Genomic DNA, 26,449 nt, shown 5'->3' with positions numbered 1-26,449 from the left:
AGGTATTCCCTAAGCACTCGGTCAGTTGTGGCCATTTTCCAGATGTCTCGTCCTGGACTGTGGTACTGACACTCACTAGTCCCCGGCAACCTTCCTTCCGTTTAGTGTATAGTGTCAGGGTGCTGGACTTGGAGTGAAACCTTCCATGCATGGTCAGGAGCTTCCTTGTCTTAAAGTCCGTGGGTTCCATCTCCTCCTTCGGCCAGTTTATTATCCCAGCAGGGTACCTGATCTAGTTGCTCTTCGTGGTTCCCATTTGCACGTGGGATTCCCAGGTACTTGTTGCCATCCTCAATGTCTGCAATGTTGCCTCCGGCAGCATGATCCCCTCAGTTCAGACAGTCTTCCCCTTTTTGTTACTATCCACCTACTTCTCCAGTCCGAATGACATTCCCTGATATTCTGGTGGTGCGGATCAGTGAATTGATGCCTCATTCACTCCTGGCATACAGCTTCATGTCATACGTGTAGAGGAGGTGGCTGGTGATTGGTTCATTCTGTAGTCGGTAGCGACTCTTGTCAATGGGGATAGAGCATCTGCTTAGTAGATCCAGCACTTGATATATACAATTAAAAACAATGAAAACAGTACATTTTAAATGTCTAAATATTTTCGAGAGTTCTCACAAAGCATCATCATAACACACTAAATAAAATCCTAACTTAAGAATAAATACAGCAGGTAATTCACATAAAGGTGAGGGAAATAAGCGTATTAGAGCATGTACTGATACAGCAGCAAGCTGCTACCTTATCTGCCCTATTTACTGTTGTTTTTCGATGGTGAACAACTCCCACTGCTGGCAAAAACGCAGCATGACCGGGAAGAATGGAGTAAAGCGAGGCCCTTTGGGTTGCCAGGTTTGCTATTAAAAAGTGTCGCATATCATGATACAGGATGCAGGAAAGAATGCACTTTCGATGGCAGTATAATTATTTGAGTTCCATATCGACGCAAAATATGTGGCAGTATAGCGTTTTTGCCATCCTAAATGTTTAAAAGGGCTAAATTTGACCGGACTTTAAGCAGGATAAGAAAAACAGTCTGGCATCCCGTGAAAGCCAGACGTCAGTGGTCTGCGGCTGTAGTGAGTTTGCAGCTAGCTTTTGTTCGAGGGGACGTGAAATTAGCAAGCGAGTAGACGTCGACACATCAACACAAGGACATCAAGTGACATCAAGTGACACGGACCACCAGATAAATGTGAAGCCTGGGATTTAACTGTGTTGTGTGAGTATATTTATCAGACAAGCTACCAGCTGGCGCTGCATAACAACACCAAGCTAGCTAGCTAGCGATTTACATGTGATAGACTGCTCGGTCTGAAAAAAAATCTATTAGCATGTTTTCTTGTTTACAGAAAACAGTTCCAGATAGCGGAATGTAGCATTAGGAATGTTTACCCGTTCCTTTACGGTAAATTACTGCCCGTAAAATGATTGTTCTTCTTGGAGATATTCCGCCTCCAGCATATGTCTGCTGATGCTTGCTGTATTTATTATGATACAGTCGTGGGTATACAGGTTTGCCTTGTTTATGGCCTAGTTAACAAAATTGCTTGTGTTTTAAGGTTTATCATTGTAGCATTACAGTAATGTATTAATGTAAATGTAGTGTCGCAATAGAAAACACAGTAAAATGCTATTTAACGTAAGGTCGAGAAATTATAGCTTAATCCCGCAGACACTGCAGCTATTGTGTACTGTCTACTGTATACTCTGGATTTTCGAGCGTGTGTGTTTGTAGTGTGCTTTGTAGCGTGTTTGGTTTGTTCATGGATCTCTACATATTGCAAAATGAATCTTTACCTCAACGTTGGGATCTCAAGGTATTTAAATTCCTATCCAAACAACAGCTGCAGGTAACCTCCAAAACTCCCACAACTCTGTTTTCAGTATTTTGCCTGGTTTACACCAAATTTCACTAACTGATAACACTGCGCTGTATCTCTTATCTTTACACTAATTGGGGTGGGGGTACGCTCTACCTACTACTCTGTGCCTGGAGGCTCGATGCCATTTTTTGTGGCTTGATGTCATGTTGACACAAGTGGTCCCAGCTTGGCTTTTACAGCCCAGCCCTAACCAGTGGTGGGGCTATTTTTACAGCACTGCATCTAAACCAGTAGTCGCTTAGGGCAGTATTCTCCTACATGTAGAGTTCCTGCCCTGAGCCGGAACTAGTGACTGGCCCTCCTCCTGTGAGAGTAGACCAGCCATGGACTTTTATTTACAACCCCAACACATGTGTGCAACCATATCAGAAGTACTTGTATGGTTGTGTGTGACTGCACACAGATGATGAAAATAAAGATAACAGTGGGATGTGTTTATCTCTTTTACAATATAAATCATAGGAAACTAAATGTGGGTTGACTGTAATTATAATTTTGTATCCTTCTGGGATCACATAGGAATGTCTAGGTTAAAAAGAACCACATTTATTGTATGCTTGACTGAGTATAACAGTTCACTCCCTGCACTCCGATCATTGACCAACTTCATACGTGTTATGAGCAAGATGGTACTTAAAGTGAACTTTTTAAAAAAATAAAAGTTGCAGGCTTCTTGTACCAGTTTGCATGTTGTCACACAGTGAACAATTTCCCTTATATATTTAATGTCACTATAATCACAGCTTTATTTGTTGTTTTAAAATCATTCCTGAGGTTTTTAAGGAAACGTTGTCCTGTTTGGGGTGACAGCTGCTGCTGAGGAGCAGTGGATGTATTTAGGTGGATTATGTGTCAAAATAACATTCATATGAATTCTAATTACAACAGTGCATTGACAGTCTATGAGTTGCGTTCATTCACCAGTGATACAGAGTAATGCTTATAAGTGGTCTTTATAGAGAAGTGTGTGTGTCGCCAGGAGAAGCAGATGGTTTAAGTTATGCTTAAGTGATTTGATAATTAAAGGTAAGGATAATTGGGTATCGCCACCACAAGTGCACCATGAATGTGATAATAATTCACACGTTTACACTACACACTCGTGCAAATCTACTTTTGTCAACTTTCTTTTTCTTAGAAAGTCCAGCCAACTTGTATGCAAGCTGACAGCTTGCATACATTTTTTACAAATGTGGTTTGGAGGTTTTAACATGTCTTTGTCCTCTGATAGGAGTATTTAATATTAATTACAGTCTGACAATAGAACCATCCCTGACAGGCTCACCACATATTGTTCTCTGCATAGCTGCACATTTGCCTCTGAAACATGTTGCACACATCCCCAGTGCAGCCATGAAGATCAGCAATCAGAGAGCAGCTGGTCCATGGCACACAGCAGTCATTGAGCAGGCTTTATTAATACATTTTTCTAAAAGAAATCTTAATCTGACCATGGATTCATGCTTAAATGTTAAGCTGCATCTTTGTGAATCAGACAAACTAGACATTTTGGTATTTTTTTCAGAGACCACCCCCTGTGTCCGTCTGATGTAAAGAAATTGGAATGCTGTTGTGGACTCAAAGTCAGCATAGAGCTGAGTTTGAAAAGTTAATGTGTGTCTGTTGCTGTGTATTTTATAACTGGTTTGACTAAGCCTGAGGATAGAAGGAAATTATTTTGTACCTTCCTAGGATTCTAATGCAGCCTGGGTGGAGACACAGCAGTGTTTCACATACCTGTTTAAGATCGGTTAAACAGTTTTGCTGTTTCTTTTGATGCACGTTTCTGTAAATCTGTAATTGCCCCGCTAAGCAGCTGTAGTATGGACTTAATTGCATTTAACAGCGCTTTTGGGATTCTTTAAGTTTAAAAGAGCTTAAGATATTGGCTATATTTTGAGTGGGATTGTGGTTGGCATTTCAGTAAAAGTCAAAAAGCCATGTTATCCTTATAGGTCAAATAAAGACTTTATGTCCGTGCAGTGCTCCATCGTACAACAGGGCTGTTCCTTGCGGGAAGCACAAACTCTTCACGAGTGGCTAAATAATGAACAAACATTTATGCCTCCATTGTAGTTACATAGAACACCTCCCTTCCTTCCCCTTTGCCACACAGCAGGTTAAACACTCCTTTCTCTGAACACTGCATGATGGGTTCGTTTTATTAAACACTGGTATGGTAGAAGTAGAAAAATAAATAATTAAAAAAAAACACAGGACTTGCAGGATTTGGATTGAATATATAAATTTATACACAGAAAAAAGACCAAGAGCAACTGAATAGATTCAGCACATGTAGCTGTTGTCATATCTGCATTGCATATGTGTTGGCAGACATTGCTGCACTGCTTTAAACTTGTATTTCTTTCTGTTTAAAGGCTGTGTTTCCACGTATAACTAACACATCATCACATGTACATTAAGATAAGATAATCAGGTGACAATCTTAAATTTTAAGGTTTGTAATGTTGTTGTTAGTATGTTGACAGTGTTCATGTGCACAGTTTTAAGTCTTGGATTTCTGCCATCAAATGCAGATTGTTAAACAGCCACAGCTGTGAAACTAATAGGCATATGATTACATATGTTTGCAGGGCCACTAAATCAATTCACTATTAATCTCAGCAGCTGGTATTTATTGCTGCTGGTCTAATGGGAAGTTTTCAAGTTGTTCTGAGTACCTTCTAGTTGTTTTGTGTTGTAATTTTATTTAAATGCAACAATCTTTTGTCTGACTACTGCTTTTGTTTTTTTCCTCCTCCTTGTCTTACATAGAAAAACAAGAGATTGTAGAAGAAATCCAGACTGACAGCAGCACTTTCCATTTCACTGCTCCGGCTCTCCTCCCAACCATCCACAGCTCTGGATAATTGTCCGCTTCTCCCAGTTATCAACATGGCGTCTTTGTTCCTACTCGGGCAGTGCTGCTGAACCGCCACCCTGGACCGCCACCATGGAGAGAAAACGCAGAAAGAAATTAATGTAGCTGCTCAGGTCACTTGCATTATGGACTCATTTGTGGAACTGTGGACCTGAAATGCTCTGTTCCAACACCTGCTGACTCTTAACCAGCCGGTTGGCTGTTACCACATTTTTAAAGAGCCCAGTCAAACTAATGGTTAACACTACTTCACAACTCAAAATGCTCCTCCTTTCTGCATGGGTGTCCATGCTTTTGGGGCTGATTGCAGGCTTCCTGCCTGTGGTGGGGATGGACGGGGAGGGAGGAGCCAAATCCAGTTCAGACCACACCCCCAATATGGATCCCCTTTCCTCACAGTCTGTCACAAACTGTTCCCAGTTAACCCTCAAACTGGAGTTCTCCACCAAAGTGGTGGAACATGGTAAGAAATTATTTTTATTGATGTGGTTTCAATGTGTATTTATCAGATGGGGGAATACAGTGTTTAAAACAAGTATGGTCAGTGTATCCAAAGCCTATTAAAATCACATCTCTAAGCCACTCTATTGCACTCAGTGACATGTTTCTTCATTATTTTCATACATTTTGCATTAAGTGATGTGAAAAAAATTGCTATTATTAGTCTCTGCAGCTGTTCCCAGAAATAAGATAAGTGAATGTGCAGTATTTTTCATAATGAAGACGCATGTCAACATGTCAGTGAAATGATGTGGCTCAGTGATGGCTTCGCAAAGAACTCTGTTTTAAGATGTGCTTGTTAGTTGGATGAAGTCTTTGATAGATATGGAAAATCACAGAACTGTCTCTTACACAGTGGAGTCAAGTGGAATAGTTTGTACTCATTAATGAAAGGGACTTTTTTTCTTTCTTGTTGAGTATTAGAGAGAAGATTTATATCTCCTGAAGTCTTCATAGCACAAGACTAGGGCTGTGCGATATGACCAAAATCTCATCCCAATAATGATATGTATTACAAATGCATACTACATTTTCTATAATTCTGTGAACTTCGAGCAACTCAACTTGTGTGAAGTGTTTTAAGCTGGGCATCCGTGTACCTGGAGACGAGTGTTTTGAACAATGCATGAAACTATATATTTTTAGATATAAGTTGTAACGGCCGCCATGTTCTTTGTGAGTATTTATTGCATGGTGTGCTGACGGCTCTCCTTCAGGAGTCACATCATATCTTCTTTCATCTGTAAACTCTCTCCATACTCTTTCACCTGACTCTTGCGTTGGTGGTAGAAGAGGTTTGTTGTGTTTGAGTCTGTGGTGGGCACCGGTTTGCGGCAAAATTTGCATAGTACAGTTTTCTGGTCCGTGTCAGACTTTTCATCACCAAACCATATCCATGCTACAGAGGTAGCCCCTCGTTTAGGTCCTCGATTTGATTTGACTGGTCCTTTTTGTTTGGAGCTACCTGGTTCTGCCTCATCTTCACTTGCCATGCTGGTATTCTCTGTGCCTGCATGGTGGCCATCCAGACACTGTTGCCGTAAACATTGTATTTTGCATGGACAAACGATAGTGTAATATGAAACGATAGATGTTTTGATTTCGTCATCCGATATATTTTGTCATATCGCACAGCCCTACACAAGACTTCAAAAGATGTTATTGCATTTGGCAAAGCACAGCTGTGACTCCTGTAAAACAAAGATCTGCTGTCTTTAATATTCTGTATTTGTCCCATTTAACCAAACTACTTATGACAAATTTATTGGTGTGCTTTAGATATACTGTTGGGTTGATTTCTTTACTTTTGGTAAAACCAAGCTAGCTATCCACTTCTGATAGTGTGGCTTCATATTTGGGATTGCAAGTGATATTGATATTATCTGTTTTTTTGGGAAAAATAATGAAGTGTAAAGTAATCTTTTTTACAGACAGAACTTTCCTGCTTACTTTTAATTACTCACTTGAGTCCATCGGGAAAAGCTGGTTAGAGAAAACACTACAACTTTATTTTGCAGCCATTGCTAACATTTAAATCTAACCGTTTCAATTCAATTTCTTATTCAATAGTGGACCAGCCCTTGTTTTTTGTAATAAGACTAATAATAGACTAGAGAAAACACAACAAGGGCGATATCGCACACCTTTTTCACAATAATTTCAAAAGTCCGTTTGTGGCATGTATGAGCACGAATTGCATCCGTTCATGTCTTTCATTCCTTTGTTGCAACCTCATCTATTCAATTCTCTTAAAGCATAAATGGTTCAGTAACTGTGTAGTTACATAATCCAGGTATTGTATTTTGTGCCACTTGATATCCAGGCTTTGTCCTTCTAAAATTGTGGTCCACATAAACATAGAAATTTAAAACCGTTTTTTGTCAGTCCAGCTTAGAAAGCAGAGAGTGCTTTTAATGTATTTCTTAATCAACTATTCATCTCTGACCAAATTATTCATATTAATTAACAAGACAAATGTTTGCTTTGCCACTAATGTCTTAATGTAGTGTTTGGTCACAGTGGAAAGGTTGTATTTGTATTGGTTTTCACACCGCTCCATGGATAGGTGGTCTAAAAAGATGTCTCTCTCCTGAATGTACACTTCCTATGTGTGGATCTCGTATTCTATCTGTTCTTTACAGTATTGTCTTCTCTCTCTACAGAGTACATAGTAGCATTTACAGGGTATTTCTCAGCCAAAGCTCGCAGCCTGTACATCAGCAGAGCCTTGCAAGGTGCTGGGGATGGCGCACTGGAGTGGCACATTGTTCCAAGAGAAAACCCAGCTTCGGACTTCCCGAGCGACTTTGAACTGGTCCACATCCGGCAAGCTTCCCCCAGGAACCTGCTGACCTTGGAGGACCACCCTTACATCAAGAGGGTGACACCGCAGCGCAAAGTGTTCCGCACGCTCAAATACATTCCCTGTAAGTCTGCCAATATGGTGTTATTGTGTGGGAAAAGGGATCACAGTGTTTCTAAGGTTGGCACGTCTGTCCAAGAAATATAAAACTCTGTAATGATACAGAAAGCTGTTTGGCTGCTGAATTTCACAGAATGTCTCTTTGTTTGTTCAGTCATTGGACGCTTTTGTACCTCCACTGTTTTAGTGGTGCTAAACAGGATTTGATATCTTTATTTGAAGTGCAGGCCAATTTCAGGGTGTAGAAACTGGACTGTGTGTGTGTGTGTGTGTGTGTGTGTGTGTGTGTGTGTGTGTGTGTGTGTGTGTGTGTGTGTGTGTGTGTGTGTGTGTGTGTGTGTGTGTGTGTGTGTGTGTGTGTGTGTGTGTGTGTGTGTGTGTGTGTGTGTGTGTGTGTGTGTGCGCGCGCGCGCGCGCATGTGCATGCGGTGTTGGGGGATGGGAGGAAGAACAGAGAAAGTCTATGTTTGTTCACCATTTGAGGCAGTAGGTGAGTCAGTGTGGTGGGGCTTGCCTGCACGGGGGGCACGCCCTGAGCCTGGCACTGGATGAAAGACTTGAGTGTGCCCCCAGGCTGCATAAACAGATGCTTCAGTATGGAGCCCACATGTAGTGCAGCTTCTTATTATTGAAAATGGTCAACTAGTGTCGATTACAGTTTTAGATCTCAAGGAAACTAAAAACCTGAATTCACAGTTGCTCTTAGTCATCTTTTTCAGTCAACTGTGAAGCACAAACATGTGTAAAAGATGAAAGGTACTTTCAGCTGCTTTCTTATTCATAAGTGGTCGCCAATTATACAAATAAAGTTTGATAGACTGAAAAGACTTGCAGCTGTTTGAGGAATATGATAATCAAAATTAAAACGGAGTCATCTGGGAAGCAGTAAAGCGTTGTTATCACATGCTAAAACTGATCAGCAGCTTGATGGGACAGGCAAAAAGTTAACTGAATACAATCAATAACTGTATGCCACATGCAAGTCTCAAAATTCCAGACTGTTAAGTGAGATAATTATTGGAGAAAGTTTTGCAGTTGCTGGTGCATGTGAGGTTAACTGGTGATTCGAAATTGAATGAGACAAATAAAGTGCTTAAAATGTATAGAATACAGCCTCTGTGGTTAAATGTGGCTTGTAACTGAATGGGCTGTAGGAAGAGATAAATTCGAATCTTTTTTCCAGAATGTTGATACAGTTTAATGGCGTGAAACATAAAACATTTCTCGGTGTAGTCGTGCTAAAGTTTGCAGCACCTCTCTCACTGTCTCTCCATATGTACTCCCTCGCTCTCACAGTGCTCCTGCACAATGGACTGACGCAAAATCACTGTTAACTTTAAAAAAAATAAAATAAAAATTGATTGTGTCAAAAACACTGGACAAAGTTAAAGGCTGTTCGGATGTGGGTTGGTGGAAAGAAATCACTTCCTTGAAAGGAGATGAGAATTGTTGGACTACACTGTGTGATTTTTGTATTGTAATGTTAGTCTCTATTAAAAGCCTGTTAAACCAGAAAAATGACACAGTAACACAAACTGCCTGAGGGGTATACTTTAGTCTTCGACACAGCCAGGCTTTCCTTGCCTAAGCTGGTTCAACAAAACCTAAAACCCCAGTTGGAGTTGACGGGTATCGTTGGGTATGATTATCAAATTTCTGCAGAAAACTGCCAATCTTGATGCTGCTGTTAATTTCTAAGGTTTCTAAACTAACTATAAACTGGAAACATAGCCTATAAGTTATGGCAGTGATTTAGCCAAGCCACCTTCAGGGCACAAAAAACTGACTATCAGGTCAGCATAGCTCACAAAGCCATTTATCTTGCTTCATAGTACACTCCTCGGATCATCACAGGTTGTTTTTAGGTGGAGGATAACAGCTTTTAATATAATTACTGTCTGATAGCAGGTAAAGATGGAAAAAAACATTCCAAATAAGGCATACACCAAAACTGATGTTGTTTTGTTGAAGATAACTCGCACCCAAATACAGCAGTGCACATCTTTAGTCTGTGTTGTTTGATGGGGTGCACAAACTGTCTTCTAGATGACACAATGACTATGGAGCGGTCATCCTAGCCTTTTGGAAGTGCAGCCCCACTTCCAAGAACTGAGTGAGGCTACCCAGTAAAACAGTAATAATTTTAAACATTTATTTCAGAAAAGTGGTTTTGTGTAGTTTAATGAAAATTTAGCAGCTCCTGACTGAGACAACAACTCATTAAAAAGAAAAACAAAAGCCTGGTCTTATTAAATAAAAGTGCTTGTGACATCTTGGTTATTTCTTTTGCACATTACTCTAACTCACAGTTTGAATCCGTGAAACCTACTGAAATAATTCATTAAAAAGAAAAGATAAGAAAAAAAGAGTTCGACTCTGTACTCAGTTCCTACTTCACAGGGATAAAAAGCCCTGCAGGGCACTGCTCATGCATCCTGATGACCCACTGATAATTGGTTTTGTCCATGTGATTCACATTTGAAAAGATTGGCTTAAATTAGGCTGCTGTGATCAGCCTCTCAGCTAATAGATGTAAGAAGAAAGGGGGATTGAAGCCAGATGTAAAGAAATGACTTCCAGTGAAGCATCAGAACATGATAAGCCTGACTGTGCTGTCTGCAGTGGGGGGGGCTAAAGGCGATGGCAGTGACGGGGTGTTTTAATGAAGGGAGGCCTCTTTTCTTGTCCTAATGTGGCTTTACAGCAGAGTGAATGATAGTTTGTCTCAATTGTGTTCTGTCCCAACAGCACCTGAAACTGCTGCACCCTGCAACGCCACCCGTGGGACCCAAAAATGGCAGTCGTGGCAATCATCCCGCCCTTTCAGACGAACCAGCCTCTCACTCGGCTCTGGCTTCTGGCACGCTACCGGTCGGCACTCCAGCAGACGTCTGCTGCGAGCCATTCCCCGCCACGTCGCCCAGATCCTGCAGGCAGATGTACTCTGGCAGATGGGACACACCGGTAAGAAGGGAGTCTCTGCTTTTACACGCATCTGCTCCAAAATATCATAAAAATGAAGGATCTCATATAGGTCAGCAAAGCAATTAAATAAAGTTGTTTAAATCTCTTTTGTATGTGCAGGTTCTGGTGTTAAGGTGGCAGTGTTTGATACAGGCCTGAGTGAGAAGCATCCACATTTTAAGAATGTAAAAGAAAGGACCAACTGGACTAATGAGAAGACACTGGATGATGGTGAGGATCAATAAATATTATGGTGAATTTCACATAACAGCGAAGCAAAGGTGGTTGTAAAAGTGTCATTTCCAGAGAAAAAAAACTTTTAGGCCTTTTTAATGGGGCGAAGTCAACAAATGTTGTACATAATTTTTAACAAGTCATAAGTGCCTGGAGGTGTTTAAAGAATGCTGCCAAGTTGCCAGACTTGCTTCTAGAATGGCTTTAGGAGAGCTTGGTGATTAATAATGGCAATGATTCATCCGTCTGTGCTAATGGTTAATAGTAATGTCGCTGCATTTACAATATCTAATGGACTGCATTTTAATTTTTCAAATAATGTAATATTAAAAGTCACAAACTTTCTGTCTGTGGAAGAGACAAAGAAAGATTATTATAAACTGCTTATCCTGTTTTTCAGGTCTGGGCCATGGTACATTCGTAGCAGGAGTGATAGCTAGTATGAGGGAGTGTCAGGGTTTTGCTCCCGACTCAGAGCTGCACATTTTCAGAGTTTTTACCAACAACCAGGTACATATAATATACTACAATATACAATGCACTGCTGGTGTTGGAGTGCATTGCTGTAAAAGTCATTTATACTATAACATGTATTTGTCCCTCCCTACCTTCTAGGTTTCGTACACCTCGTGGTTCCTTGATGCTTTTAACTACGCCATCCTAAAGAAGATCGATGTTCTCAACCTCAGCATCGGAGGACCTGACTTCATGGACCACCCCTTTGTTGATAAGGTGATGCAAACTTCGGGATATAACCTAGCAACATCGTTGCTTAATTAAATCAGAAAGCAAAGCACAGAAAGGTTGTCTCTATAATAACCAGTTTGATCAAAAATGCAACCACATGGTTTAAGTTTGTCTAAATATTAAAAATAGTCCCCAGTCTTTCTTCCTTTATGTTACACCTGTTTGACAATGCTCTAATGAGCCAGTGAGCAATAGCCAGGTCAACTGTCAGCTCAAACGGGTCAAACCAGACACATAAACGCATGCATGAGAACATTCGGACTGCTCTTTCAAGTTTTCAGTGCTCACTGATTATTACAAAAACAATATGTCAACCTTCACAATAAGTGCTGAATAGACTAACATCTGTTTTGTTGTTACAAGATCAAACGCTTTTTCTTGATTAAAGGGCAAGATGTGAATTATGTACTGAATATAATGCTTAACAGGGCAGTGTGGGAAACAGCTCTGTCTCTGAAACCTTTTAAACAATCAGTCATCCTCTACAGTGGACTTCATGTTAACTAATTAAAGCCCCTTTTAGACATGCATCCCTGAACTTGTCAGCTTCATTTCTGAGTATGAACCCTGGTCACTGCTCTCTAAAAGTTGTTTTAGTAATCTGGGTAGCTCAGACTTAGTAACAGCTCACTTGCAACATGCCAAAAGTCTGAATTTATGATGGCAAATTAACTTGCACAATTATGTGTTGTCCTGCATTTTGAGTTGCTTAGAAAAAGTTGATTGTTTTTGAGAAACCTTTCCCATATTTCAGTAGCAACACTTGTCCAAAAAATTGCTCCTCAATTTCACGTGTTTTACACATAAATGTCTTTACTTGATGGTAGGAGCAGTCTGTGACAAGTCATAATAACAAGTTACTTACTATGCACATGGCACAACACGGTAATTTAGTCATTGATAAGCAATTGCCCCGATGAGGAGATATGAATGCCACACACAATAAGAGTTTATAAGCTACAGTTTAATAATGCATATAAATATGTTCCCATAAACACGTGTAGGATGAGACTTCCCAAATTATCAAAGCAGCTATTAAAATACAATCCGACCTTGTGCGTTATGTGCTGTTAAACCTCACACACTGCGTTTTTCTCTTTGCGTGTTTGACTACAGGTTTGGGAGCTGACTGCCAACAGAGTGATCATGGTTTCTGCTATTGGCAACGATGGACCTTTGTATGGGTATGCTAATATTGCTGTAACAGCAGCTTACAGGGTTCATCGTGTGCATTAACAGGGATGAGCAAAAGAGTCTTCAGTTATTTTCACTTCTACTGCAGTGTTGTGGTTAAAAGTGCACATGGTTCCACTGAATTCCAGCATTTTCCACATCACAGCGCCATTAGTGTAAATAGATACTTGCCTCATGTTGGAGTATAGTCACTATAAAAGACTTTTTCTGTTCCTGTTCATCTGTGTTTAATTGCAAGCAAATGCTTACTTACCCTGATAACTTTTTATTACCCTATTTAACATCTGCTGATTCTTTTGTCGCTACATAAAAATCACTAAACAGAGGAAAGCAAAGCAAGTCCTAATATTACATTTTGTAAACTGTCAGTTAAAGTTTTTTTTATTTTACACTAAATTAAACTGATCTTTCTCAGCACCCTGAATAACCCAGCAGACCAGATGGATGTGATCGGGGTTGGGGGGATTGACTTTGAGGACAACATTGCCAGGTTTTCTTCGAGAGGCATGACCACCTGGGTGAGTTGCTGCAAGAAAATACACCCAGAATACACACTCTGACACACACTATCATCTTGGCAGACATCTACTCCTGAGATCTGCCCTCTGCTTTTTGAGCTAGCCAACCGTGTGGTAAGCTTCTGATCCCTCATCCACATCCCATCATCCACTTACTGTAGAGTGTCACTCTCTCTCTCTCTCTCTCTCTCTCTCTCTCACACTCACTCACTCACTCACTCACTCACTCACACACACACACACACACACGCACACACACACACACACGCAGACACTCTCTCTCACACACACACGCAGTTTTTTTTTATCAGCCACAGGCCAAAGCAGACATCTGCTTTAGGATCTGATTAAGACTTCATTCGCCGATTCAGTGATGTTCTGTGCCCCTTCTATCAGCGCCAGCCGAGCATAAAGAGGCTCTCACACACGCAGCTTCCAGCCCACATGAATCAAAAACACTCAAAATGACAGGCTTTTTCCCCTACTTTCTGTCTCTGCTTCAGTGTTTGTTTTTTTGCTGTTGTTTGACTTTCATAAAAGTAATTGCATGTAAAATCTAAGCTGACGCTCATATTTTAAACAGTAGTTGAGCTTTGAGAGGCTGGCTATAAATTGCCTTGCTGACTTCATAGAGTAGGCGTAATAACATAAACTGAAACATAAGTTTAAGCTCGTGAAAAACAGCCCTTTCAAATTTAGAATTGCAGCTTTAGGCCTCGCTTTCTAGCAAACAGGTGGTGTGTGAGTGAGATGTATACAGTAAGTGAGCAGAGAAGAGCACTTCATATCTCTCTAAAGGCAAAGTGGAAACTAGCTATTCTTAGTCTGCTGTCTTCAAAACTGTGTTGATACAGTATGAGCAGATTGTCTCAATATGTGTACTTTTTTTGTACTCTCTGGTACTAGCCTCTATCGTTAAGTGCAGAGATCAAAATATTTGAATTGGCTGACCATTGAGAATATTTTCTTCTGTCTTCCCCCAGTTACTCAGGCTTGCAGCAGCTTTGAGCTGCTTTTCATCCAACCATGTTCTGCATCTGTTTCCCATTTGTGTTCAGGAGCTGCCCGGGGGTTATGGCAGAGTGAAGCCTGATATCGTCACCTACGGTTCTGGTGTTAGGGGCTCAGGGATGAAGGAGGGATGCCGCTCTCTGTCTGGCACCAGTGTGGCTTCTCCTGTGGTGGCTGGTGCTGTGACACTCCTGGCCAGGTGAGTTTGATAAACTCAGTATGTTATACTGTATGAACCCAAGGTATTTTGGTGGCTTTCTTAATCTGACTTTTTTAGTTCTATTAGCCTTAATAATGGACCCTAAGTTAAAGATGTACATGTTAAAGATAACAGAGAAGACTTGCCCAAAACAACTTGTACTGGGATGAAGAGTGCTTACAAAAAACCCAAAAAACTTTTACATTGAAATGATGCAGGTTAAAGTTTTTTATAGTCTGGTTATTCCAGATGGCTACTCTTATTTCGCTAACTGCATTAGGGATCTATATCAGGCACAGTGTGCCAGCTGAACCAGCCACCTGCATATCCATCTGTGCACACAGTCAGAGTCTGCACAGTTAACATGATATGTAGAGACATAATAGGCAGCATGATAAGCACAGCAGGTTAAATTAAAACAGAATTGTCCGATAATATAAGCTTCACCTTCAATCCCAAAAGGTTAATTCTGTTCATCTGGATGTAGTGTAATAGAATCAACCTTTTGGTATTTACTTACCTGGATGATTGAGCATGCATCAAGACATTCACCTTCAATCTTGTAACTCTTTGAAGATCATTGTAAAATACCTTTTGGCTTGGTTTTTGACAGCATTTCGAAGTCTTGTGGTTAATGCTAGTTGCTGCTATGTTTTTTTTTGTTTGTTTGTTTTTTGTGTGGAGTTTTTTGAGTAAAAAATTAAGATTATGTGTATGAGACTGAAGTGCTGAATTATAAGCTAAGCTGGCAAGCTTAGTCACCTTACATTCATAAACTGTATGGGAGTAATGCACAGATATGGATAATAAAGTTACCCATATAATCCAGATAATAAATACTAGAATTAGACTCACCAACACAGAAGCACTTCTGAGATGGGCCGTCCCACATATTATATCAATTAAAATAGCACAAACATGGTGGCAAGGGTCACTTTGGAGGCCTAGCAGACAGGTCACTGTCAGTCATATCAGCCACTTTAACCCTCACTAGTAACTAAATGGATGATATTTAAAAACTTCCCCTTTTTCGTACTCAAGGTTTAAGTGCGATTCTTATTAGCGTAGGATGGCACCAGAAGTTACTGGTAGTGTAAGACTAAAGTTTGATGAGGTTTAATTACCTCCAGTGTCATAATGCCATATGAGCAGACACTGGTATGTGTCATGAAAGTCTTTTGCAACAGCAAAAGACAGAGCGTGCACAGAGCAGGTACAGATGCAGAGTATTCTCATCAAGAATGGATCAAGCTGGCTAGTTAATGAGGAGGCCATTTAGTTCTTTACAGTATGGAAAAAAAAAATATATATATATTGAGTAATGTTCTCAGGTAATCGAGTCATGAATGCATGCCTTTTGGTGCCAGGACAGTCATTAGACGCTGTGATTACTTTTAGATGATGCGTGGAGCTCTCTGAGGCTCTTCTGTTGTACTTGAAGTGATGCTACTGAGAAGCAAATGTGCCATTAGAGATGGTTGACATCAGAGGTTACAGGGACATAATACTGAAGTGAAATCTGGTTTAATAACCATGGTTTTGTAATCCTACATGAGCCGGCAGTGAAATGTGTCCCCGTTTCACTGTGTCCTCGTGTTGTAGAGCTGTAACTGAGGCCATTTGTGAGCTCATATTGCTGAAATCAAACATCATCCTTCCCTTGTTGACAGCAGTCATCCCTCCCTTTCTCCCAGACAAGACAGACGCACATACACACTGCAACACACACCAACCCATCCCTCATCTCTCCTCCAGCAGTGTCCTCAATTTGAAGCTTAGGAATGTGACACCAGCAGATACACAGAAACACAGCCTGTCCTCTTCTGTCCTGCAGCACTGTCCTCAACCGGGAGTTGGTGAACCCAGCCTCCATGAAGCAGGCTTTGATTGCCTCAGCTCGTAGACTGCCCGGGGTCAACATGTTTGAACAAGGCCACGGGAAACTAGACCTGATCAGAGCCTACCAGATCCTCAACAGCTACAGACCCCAGGCCAGGTAAATGTCTTATCGCATTTTCAAAAATGAGCACAGACAAAGACGAGTTAATAGATTCACAGCCCGTTCACACACAGCAACAAGGAGTCCCTTAAGCTTCATTTTAGGGTACATAAATATTTTCCCACGCTTGTAGGCGTATGAAAAACAATTACATAACACTAAAGGAGGCCAACCCAGTGTTGTCACAGCCTTCACTCTTGGGAGGAAAAGGACTGGCTCACACTGGCAGAATTTGAGTCGCTTTTTGAAGAAAAACATGACTGACATTCAGTCTGCAGAGTATCAAATACCGGCAGTTGGCTTGCAGTGAGGCTCCTGAAAGTTTGGAGCTTGCGCCATCCTGAAGGACAGCGGTAGACTTAGTCTGTTAGTTCAGTTTTCATAGTCAAAGGTGGGTCGATAATTGGCTGAGTCTTCCTTTAAAAATCTGTCTCAAACTCCACTTCTGCAGACCGAAGTTGAACCCGTACATTGATCTGTTATTAAATATCAGACTGCGTCAGGTCCATGCCACTAATATGATCATTTGGGCTGTCGCCATCTGGATTCTTAAATAGTAGAATTTCATTCAACAAAAGTGGAGCAGAGATTTCTTGGATAGTCTGTACCAAACAAAAAGCCATATTAGTTGTCTGTTAATGTGTTTTTAAAAAATATTCTATATTAAATATATTGCACTGGGTTTTATTTGTACCACGCTGTAAATATTTTCACTAATAACATTGTTGAAGTTGTGCATTTTAACATGAGTTTCTGGGGATTTATTCTCTTTTAATCACTGAAGCATCTTTATTTATTTTTCATTTGCATTGGTTTAATTTTTGAGCAACAGAATTTCCAGCATGCCTCAAATTGATCTGAGGTGCTTTTATATATTATTTAGCTTTTACATTTAATAAGGGCCGACATCACCTCTGCAGCATGATTGGATCCCAATATCCAAATTCGCCTGCTGGAGTTGAGCTAACATGGCACGACCCTGGTCAAACTTTTTTTGTATTTCTGTAGAAAAGCACTGGGACACAGTGAAATTAAACATACAGTCTTTGGGAATGTGCTTTTTTTAATTTATTCTTTTATAATATTTTGTTTTAGTAACTAGTTCTTGTATACCCTTGTTTCTGAATCTCTACCTTCCTGTTGAGCGTCATTATAACTTCTGCTTTTCTCCTCCCAGTCTTTCTCCCAGCTACATCGACCTGACAGAGTGCCCATACATGTGGCCTTACTGCTCTCAGCCCATCTACTATGGAGGAATGCCCACCATTGTCAATGTGACGATTCTCAATGGCATGGGTGTCACCGGCAGAGTTGTGGACAAAGTAAGCAAAGAATCACCACACAAGCTTGCATTTCCTGTAAATAAATGGTGCTGAAGTGCTTTAGAATAATAAGTGAAGGAAAGTTGTATCACAACTGACCAGGATTTGATATCACGATGATCTAATGGTTTTCTAAGCCGACTTAAATGTTTTTCCCTTCTGTTTAGCCCATCTGGCAGCCTTACCTTCCCCAGAACGGCGACAACATCGATGTGGCCATCTCATATTCACCGGTACTGTGGCCGTGGGCCGGATACTTGGCTGTGTCCATCTCTGTGGCCAAGAAAGCAGCGTCATGGGAAGGGATTGCACAAGGTCATGTGATGGTCACAGTGGCATCACCTGCAGAGAACGACGTGAGTCATTGGGCTGTCTTCTAAGTAGCTTTAGAGCGGTGGTTGCCAACCTCTTTGTCTGTTCTCTTAAACTAATATGAGCTCAGGTATCTTTTACCAGATGTGTTAACTTCAAGTGTATTTAGTAATTACATAGAGGGTATTTACATGATCTCAGATGAGTTTTTTTTTTTTTTTTTTTATAACTAATCACTTCTCTACAGACATTACTCATCTGCTTTCCTGATCTTTTTCACTGTTTGCAGTCGGAGGTTGGAGGGGAATTGACCTCCACAGTCAAACTGCCCGTCAAGGTAAAGATCGTGCCGACGCCTCCACGCAGTAAGAGGGTGCTTTGGGATCAGTACCACAACCTGCGCTACCCTCCCGGCTACTTTCCTCGCGACAACCTCCGCATGAAAAACGACCCATTAGACTGGTTCGTGTGTTCAAATAAAGCCTTTTCACTGAATCTGTTTAGTTTTCCTTTTCTGTGCTTTTGATTAGTATTCTGCGTTTTCAGGAATGGGGACCACATCCACACTAACTTCAGGGACATGTACCAGCACCTCAGAAGTATGGGGTACTTTGTTGAGGTGCTGGGCGCTCCCATCACGTGCTTTGATGCCAGTCAGTATGGTACGAACACCAAGACTAAAAATCGCACAACAAAATGTGAATGTTTCTACTCCCAAATGACCAATGGAGCTCCAGGCAGTCGTTAGAGGCTTTTCTCCCCGAGTGTTCATTGTTTATGGTTTAGAAAAAGATGACAAACTAAAGGATTATTTGCTCATGTGTCCCTTCAGGCACACTCTTGATGGTAGACAGCGAGGAGGAGTATTTTCCTGAGGAGATCACCAAGCTGAGGCGAGACATCGACAACGGTCTGTCGCTCATTATCTTCAGCGACTGGTACAACACTTCTGTCATGAGGAAGGTCAAGTTCTACGACGAAAACACCAGGTATTAAACTCAGTGGTATGGCAGTGATGATTGAGATAAGAGAATAAATACAGGCTAATGTTTTGTAAATAAATTTATGCGCGGCTTTTACTTTTATTGCTCAGCTGTGAATTTAACAGAATTTTTGTTGGATTTTCTGGAAGTAAACACAATTTTTCACATGACAAAAAGGATTGTTAGTCATTTCCGGTAGTTTAAATTTCATTCTTTTGATGTAGTGTTTTGTTTTATGTCTTGCGCTGTGCAAAAACAAAAATGTAGGAGCTTTTGAATGCTGGTAAATGAGATATAGTTAATGTGCTTCACCAGGATGGTCTCAGTTCACAGCAGCGAGAAAAATCATCAGTTGTAGAAAGCAGTAGATTCCTCTGTAAACAATAAATGTATTAATACATTTGACGTAAACTGCTGTCAACTTTTTGAAAACAATTACTGGAAAAACATTTGTAAAAAGGGATGCAGTGCATCAGGCTGGAGCAGCTCTACACCCTTAATAATTGCAGAAAAGGTTGATAATTGGTGCAGAGTGGTTTGGATTAATTTTGCTCTTAATAGAATGACTTGTGCAGAAAAAATGTTTTGCATCAGTCAGTTACACTCTGATTTCTCTCATTTGAGAATCTCTATGCATGTTTTTTCTATTTCTGTTCCACCTGCACACTTCACTGATTAAACAGCTGCTTCATGTCATATAATGACTGCATGGTAAATTCTGTTGGGTACTGTACTGTATCACAGTTTCTTTTCATCTGCATCTATGCATCCTCAGTCTGTACATCATACAACCTCTTGAGTCATCATGCAGAGATTACAATTACTCACCAGTGATTTCTACTCCAGTTATATCCCACCCAAGCTGTCGCTCAGTATCCGCAGGATTAAAAGTCTTTAACTCAGTTAAATATAGGCTTTGTGGCTTCCAAATATTATGTTGAGTAATTCAGTTTTAATTGAATGGCACTGGTTCATGTGAGAGCTTCATTCACAGCTGCCTTTTCTGGGAAAAACAACCCAGAGACTGTACAGGGAACCTAAAAAGCAATTCTTGTTTTTATGACATAATCTGCTAATCTAAAGTTTTGTCTGTATTGCTTATAAAATATTTTTTTTTACCATTACTATTATTTCATGAAAGGTATCCACAACTTGGAGATTTGAGTTAAACTGGTTTTTGATTAATTGTTCTCAAAGTTGTTTTTTTCATGTGGCTTGTTATTTTCTTAGATCAGTCCTCTGCTTGCGGTGGATGTCAAGTTGAAAATATAGTTTGTTTAACTTTCTCATAACTGTGTGGGATTTTTTTTTTTTTTTAATTTTTGTAATTTTTGTTGCCTTAATTTAATGATTGTGGTGTGATTTCCTTTATGCAACCTCTAGGCAGTGGTGGATGCCGGACACAGGGGGCGCTAACATACCAGCTCTGAACGACCTGATCTCAGTGTGGGGGATGGCTTTCAGTGACGGCCTGTACGAGGGGGACTTCACCTTAGCTGATCATGACAGTAAGACATAAAAGCGTACTTTTCACACATGTATCTGTTTGTTTTTTTAAAATTACATTTTATTTTATTTTATGTATATATTTAATTTTTTATTGAAGATAAAGAGTATTTTGTCCTCCTTCTTTCACTCAGTGTACTACGCCTCTGGCTGCAGTATTGCTCGTTTCCCAGAAGATGGAATAGTGATTGCCAAGAACCTAAAGGACCAAGGTGCCAGCACCCCTTTAAGAGTGTTTAACCTGGTTTAATGTTGGCCAGCAGCCATGCTAGCTGACAGGCCACTTTTTAATCTGTGTCTCTCTAGTTCAGATTTAACACTCTGTGTGTGTTTTCACAGGTCTGGAGGTGTTGAAGCAAGAGACCGCAGTGGTGGAGGGTGTTCCCATCCTCGGACTGTACCAAACGCCGTCTGATGGGGGAGGTCGTATTGCTCTGTACGGAGATTCAAACTGTATAGATGACAGCCACAGGCAGAAAGGTAGCTCCTCTGCGTGTTTTTGCACAGGTACAGAGAGAAAAATGTACTTACTTACTAATTTTTTAAATTTATATTTCAGACTGCTTCTGGCTGCTAGATGCTCTGCTTCAGTATACTTCCTACAGTATGACCCCTCCAAGCCTCAGCCATTCACACAGCAGAGTGGCACCTCCCACAGGTGCTGAGCACCCACTGCCACAGAGACTGGAAGGTGAGGAGGGACAAGGCCTGCATAACATACTCAGATGGTTTCTACTCAGTTAAAATTTTCTCGTCTTGAGCATTAGCCATATGTGTTGTAGATTCTGGGTTTACCTCTACACTGTCTTGACAGATCGCTACGTCACATAAAGAGAAGAAAATGGGAAAACCATACAGTTTAATTAAGTCACTTAAGCCATTTAAAATCACTTAATTTGGATTTCTACTGTCTTAATACTATACTGCATGTTAGATAATCACACAACACCAGAAAACCCCCACCCTTAAACATCTTAGACGTAATTTATACTTCTGCTTCAGATCTTGGTCGTAACTTACGCCAGCGGTCCCCAACCTTTTTTGCATCACAGACCGTTTTAATGTCAGACAGTATTTTCACGGACTGGCCATTAAGGTGTCACAGATAAACGCAACAAAATAAAATGATATGACCAGGACAAAAACTGTGGTATTTTGTAAATATAATAATAAATGCAAATTCACTGTGTAATTGTGTAACTTTATTAGCAGCGTTCTCCTGAAATGCGCCAACAACATTGAGAGTAACACCCTCCTCTCTGCCCCTTAATGCTCTCTGGTTGCTATGGTAACGCGTAAATATTTCTTTAAAAATAAGACGCACAACTACAACACGGGGAAAAGACCCAGAGAAACTGAGTTAACGATTAAAAAAAAAAAAAAAAAAACCCTGAAAACCATAAATTTCACACCCAAGCCTCAACTCTCGCGGCCTGGTACCAAACGACTCACGGACTGGTCCGTGGCCCGGGGGTTGGGGACCGCTGACTTATGCCATGACCCAATTTTAACTCTACACCGTAAAATTTCTGTGCAACCCAACGTGCACCTCCCGAGAAATGCATACAACAACAACTTGAATGGTGTGGAAGGATGCCGTGTAGGGATGAAAGAACAAGATGTAGATTTCATGTGCATGTCTAAATCAAGCTTCAGTCGTGCTTTTCGAAGCCTCTTATTTCAGATTCACGCCTGCTTTATGCTATCATTCACCACTGGATGAAATTTACAAACATGAAAACTCCTTGGATGTAAAATCAGTGATAGACAGATTAAAAACTGATCTTGTTTGCAGTTGTTTGAGTTGATATGTCAACAGTCTTACAATAGGGCTCGTTGGGACATTTTCAAAGTTCAAGGTTTTTTGCTTCAGCTCTACAAGTGACCTCAAGGCTCTCGCACTACATCTGTAATATGAGTAGATGTTTTACTTGACGTTTTTTGGTACTCTGCTTTTTCTCTTTCTGCAACTGCCTTTAGGGAACCATCTCTACCGGTACTCCAAAGTTTTAGAGGCTCATCTCGGAGATCCTAAGCCCCGCCCACTACCAGCCTGTCCCCATCTGTCATGGGCAAAGCCTCAGCCAGTCAATGAGACAGCCCCCAGGTAGGTTCCTCAAGCAGCTAAATTCTCTGGTCAACGAAACTGCATGTCCCAGTGCTCACTTGTCACTCAGACTTTATTTTTTTTGTATTTTGTTTCATTTTATTTTGACAGCTGCATTAGCTCATGCTAAATTCTTTCCTGTCATGTCTTTCAGATAGTCTACAGAATATCACAGTCTAATTTTCCTTCTGAGCATGTTGCTGTCAACATTTTCATCATTTTTCCTCCTCAGTCACATCACTGTATACAGAAAGAGCGCCGCGGGGGGTGGGGGGCCAGATTTAACTGTCACAGTGATGCTTTGAAGCAGCTCATTTGAACAGTCAAACATGGATTTGCTCTCTTTCCTGTCACCAAATAGAACAAGTGCAAATATGAACTTAAGAATGAGTGAGGCAAGCAAAACACGGACACGCGTTTGGATTCAGTTTCTCACACTCCTTTGTTTTTCTTTTACCTCTTTTTTTTGTGCTCTCAGTAATCTGTGGAAGCACCAGAAGCTTCTCTCTGTGGACCTGGACAAAGTGGCTCTGCCTAACGTGAGGGCATACCGTCCCCAGGTCAGGCCTCTGTCACCTGGAGAGAGCGGGGCCTGGGACATCCCTGGAGGTAAGACATGAGCAAAATTTTTAAAATGCAGCTTTTATTAATGAAAAGCATAAGGATACATTTATTTATTTATTTTTAATCCATGAGACTTGTCCTAAAAGACAGACAAAACACTTTCAGTTTTAAAAATACAACTCTTACGACCAGTCACACTGTACAGTCACACTGATTCTCCTCAGTTAAAAAAAAAAAGAAGAAAAAAGTACACTTTCCAAAGTCCGAGCTGTTTGAACTGAACATCTCTTTGATGTTCAGCAGACCTAGCGTCACCTTTAGCACTAAAATACCTGTGAAAAGCATCAGTTAGGTCAAAGCTTGATTTATTGCATTGTGATTTGCATTTAGACTGGTGTGTCTGCATTGCTCTGAGACAACTGCTGAAAGTTGCCTGATCCTGTTGGACTCTAGGCTAATAAATAATGAAAAGTGGCTTCTATTATTAGGAAACAGGAAAGAAAGAAGACTTCAGACCCGAGTCTAGTTAAATGTGATGAGAGCTTTGAAAAATGAGGAAACGTTAGAATCTACATTGGCAGAATGATGGCTTTTCTTTTAGCACTGTGGGCAGTGCTACAGCCCTTTTCTTGTTGTTTCACAAAAGTTTTATACTGTCTGGCATGTAACTAGCAAGAAGACCAATCACAGATTGCTACAATGTAAAGACAAATTTCTCAGAAGATCCACTTCAGGGTACAACATGAATATGCAAGATTCGGTATAGTGCTTGAAATGTTAAGCTTGACTCAAAAGGCGAAGCAAAGCAAGTATCCAGAGAACAGCAAATAAAGTTGGAGCATAATGTCTTTCTTCCAGCAGCTGGTAATGCTTTTCATTAATTCATTGGGACAAGCGATGTGACGTAATCACGGGTGTTCACACAGAGGAAATCTATCCTGAATGTCGAGACTAGAGAATGAGAAATTTCAGTGAAGTTTAGATGTTGGTAAGAACGACAGAATAACTGTTAATGATGCAAACTTCTCTCAACTGACGTGAACAAATGACATAGGTACCAGTGGAAATTAAAAAAATAAATAAAAAATTACTGTCGACTGACATATGACAGGGGTTAAATACATTACAGGGTTGCTTGCAGTGTCCAGTAGTAACTTACAATGTGGATGTGAAATGGTTTGGCTGGTGGAGGAAAAAACAAAATAAATCACTGCCCTATTAGACCATCTACAGCAGATGAACAGTATCTGAAAGTCATGTCCATAAGAAATTGATTATCTTGCCCTTTGGTGGATCCATCTGCTGCTTGCCGACGCCTCATCAGAAATGGTCTCAATGGAAGGGTAGTTGCCAAAAAAAACTTTTTAGGGATGGGGAAACAAGGGGAAAAGGCTGACATATACCCAGTTGCACAAGAATTGTGCTGAAAATCAACAACAGGTAATAATAGTATGTAAGTAGAAAGTCAGGAAAGACTACAGCCTTCTGTAAAACACGGTGGAGAGACTGTCATATTTTGGGGCTGCTTTTCAGCCAGTGTTATTGGGGAGCTTAAAACTAAGTACTGAAAAAGTACCGTCAAATTTGATCCACTTTGCAATCATTACTTAGCATGACAGTGATCCCAAACACACTGCCAAAGCAGTAAAAAAACATACTAAATAGAAAAGACAGAATGAAGCACAATCGGTCATCGGTTGGCCTTGCCCATGAGATCATCTTCACAGAGAGCTGAACAAAAAGCAGCAAACATCTGAAAAAGAGCTTTAAATGTCCTTTAAGAAGCCTGGAGAACAATTCCTGAAGACTACTTACAGAAATGGGAAAGGTTGTTTAAGAGTTCAGGATATGTTGAAGGATGAAGGTGGCTTGCTGGAATTGTACAAACTCTGTATTTCAGTACTAGTTTTATATTTGCATTTTTCAGTAGTTCTGCACCCATTTCCTTTTTTTCACTACTGTATACTAATGTGGTACTAAGAGTTCTAATGTTTAAAATACTTTTAGTCAAAGAGCTTCCACAGACAACAATCATTCATCACTTCATCATCACCTAACATTTTATTTAAACAATAATGAGTAAGAATAAAGGTGGTGACCTTTGCCCTCTCATTCCTTTTAGGAATAATGCCTGGCCGCTACAACCAAGAAGTGGGCCAGACCATCCCCGTGTTTGCCTTCCTGGGAGCGATGGTCGTCCTCTCCTTTTTCGTGGTCCAGCTCACAAAGTCCAAGAGCAAACCCAAGCGCAGGAAACCCCGCATCAAACGGCCCACGTACCTCCAGCAGCAGCAGCAGACGAGTGGGAAGAACCCCACAGTTTAGCTGCATTGTTGAACTGCAGCTGGATTGCTGGGTTTACCTGCAAAACTGAGACGCTATTAAACGGAAAACTTGTGTTGACAGAGGTTTGGAATTACATGGAGTCTTAATGAACTGCTAAGGCAGACATGTGGCTGTCTTTAGACTGAAGCCTGGCGGACGTGAACCTGCTCCAGGAATTTTTTTGGAAGTGGAAACATTTTTTGTGTCTCCTCCAGTCTGTTCGAGGCTGCCGGGGGTCTTTTTATGTATTTGTGGACCATTGAACAGTGTTAGACAGTGTTACACACATGATATAAAACACACATGGTCCTAAAAATGCCTGCAGATGTAGTGTCCACATTTCAGTTTCTCTTCTTTGACCCATTTCTTTATGAATGAAATGTGTCTGACTTTTATATTTATTGAATTTGCCAAGCCCAAACACATTTACTCTAAAATACAAGACAAATACAAAGCTGTTATTGGACATCCAAACAGAAACGCACACACAGACACATGAAGTGATGCTGATACTGTCAGCATGAGAGCCACAGGGTGATTAAGTTGTCTGTCCATGGTTTTATAAGTCCTGCCCATATCTGTTAAAAAGCAGTCTTTTTATGTTTTGTTTTGGGTTGTTTTTTTTGTTTTGTTTTTTTGAATATTTTATATGATGAATGAACTGTGGTTGGGCGTTCTGTTGATGTCATCCTTCCTGATCTCATGGTCAGCACAGTAGCATTGACAGAATTGTATCTCATCAATTAAAAAGCATAATCAAAGTGA

General features: G+C 40.6%; 1 protein-coding gene across 1 annotated transcript; it reads left to right on the top strand.

The window, feature by feature from the left end:
* The first annotated feature begins 837 nt into the window (after positions 1-837).
* On the top strand, positions 838-26,449 carry mbtps1 (membrane-bound transcription factor peptidase, site 1). The gene is made up of 23 exons (XM_031734220.2): positions 838-1,231; positions 4,671-5,239; positions 7,440-7,703; positions 10,448-10,663; positions 10,784-10,894; positions 11,298-11,407; positions 11,513-11,629; positions 12,761-12,828; positions 13,254-13,356; positions 14,415-14,566; positions 16,401-16,562; positions 17,743-17,887; positions 18,055-18,243; positions 18,489-18,661; positions 18,746-18,861; positions 19,032-19,188; positions 20,566-20,690; positions 20,823-20,900; positions 21,028-21,168; positions 21,248-21,379; positions 22,669-22,795; positions 23,274-23,404; positions 25,482-26,449. Exons 2-23 carry the CDS (start codon positions 5,011-5,013, stop codon positions 25,682-25,684), a joined length of 3,249 nt encoding a protein of 1,082 aa, XP_031590080.1. The 5' UTR covers positions 838-1,231; positions 4,671-5,010; the 3' UTR covers positions 25,685-26,449.

Source organism: Oreochromis aureus, linkage group 7 (genome assembly GCF_013358895.1).
Source record: "Oreochromis aureus strain Israel breed Guangdong linkage group 7, ZZ_aureus, whole genome shotgun sequence".
NCBI classification, from domain to species: Eukaryota; Metazoa; Chordata; class Actinopteri; order Cichliformes; family Cichlidae; genus Oreochromis; species Oreochromis aureus.
The sequence above is the reverse complement of the archived record's forward strand: the minus strand, read 5'-3'. Positions and strand labels throughout refer to the sequence as shown.

What these genes read in the sequence shown, in the direction of transcription:
- mbtps1 (XM_031734220.2), top strand. Translation starts at nt 5,011, where the DNA reads ATGGTTAACACTACTTCACAACTCAAAATGCTCCTCCTTTCTGCATGG. An exon ending in CTGGCAGATGGGACACACCG is followed by an intron (nt 10,664 to 10,783) that starts GTAAGAAGGGAG and finishes TTGTATGTGCAG; the next exon opens with GTTCTGGTGTTAAGGTGGCA. An exon ending in AACGATGGACCTTTGTATGG is followed by an intron (nt 12,829 to 13,253) that starts GTATGCTAATAT and finishes GATCTTTCTCAG; the next exon opens with CACCCTGAATAACCCAGCAG.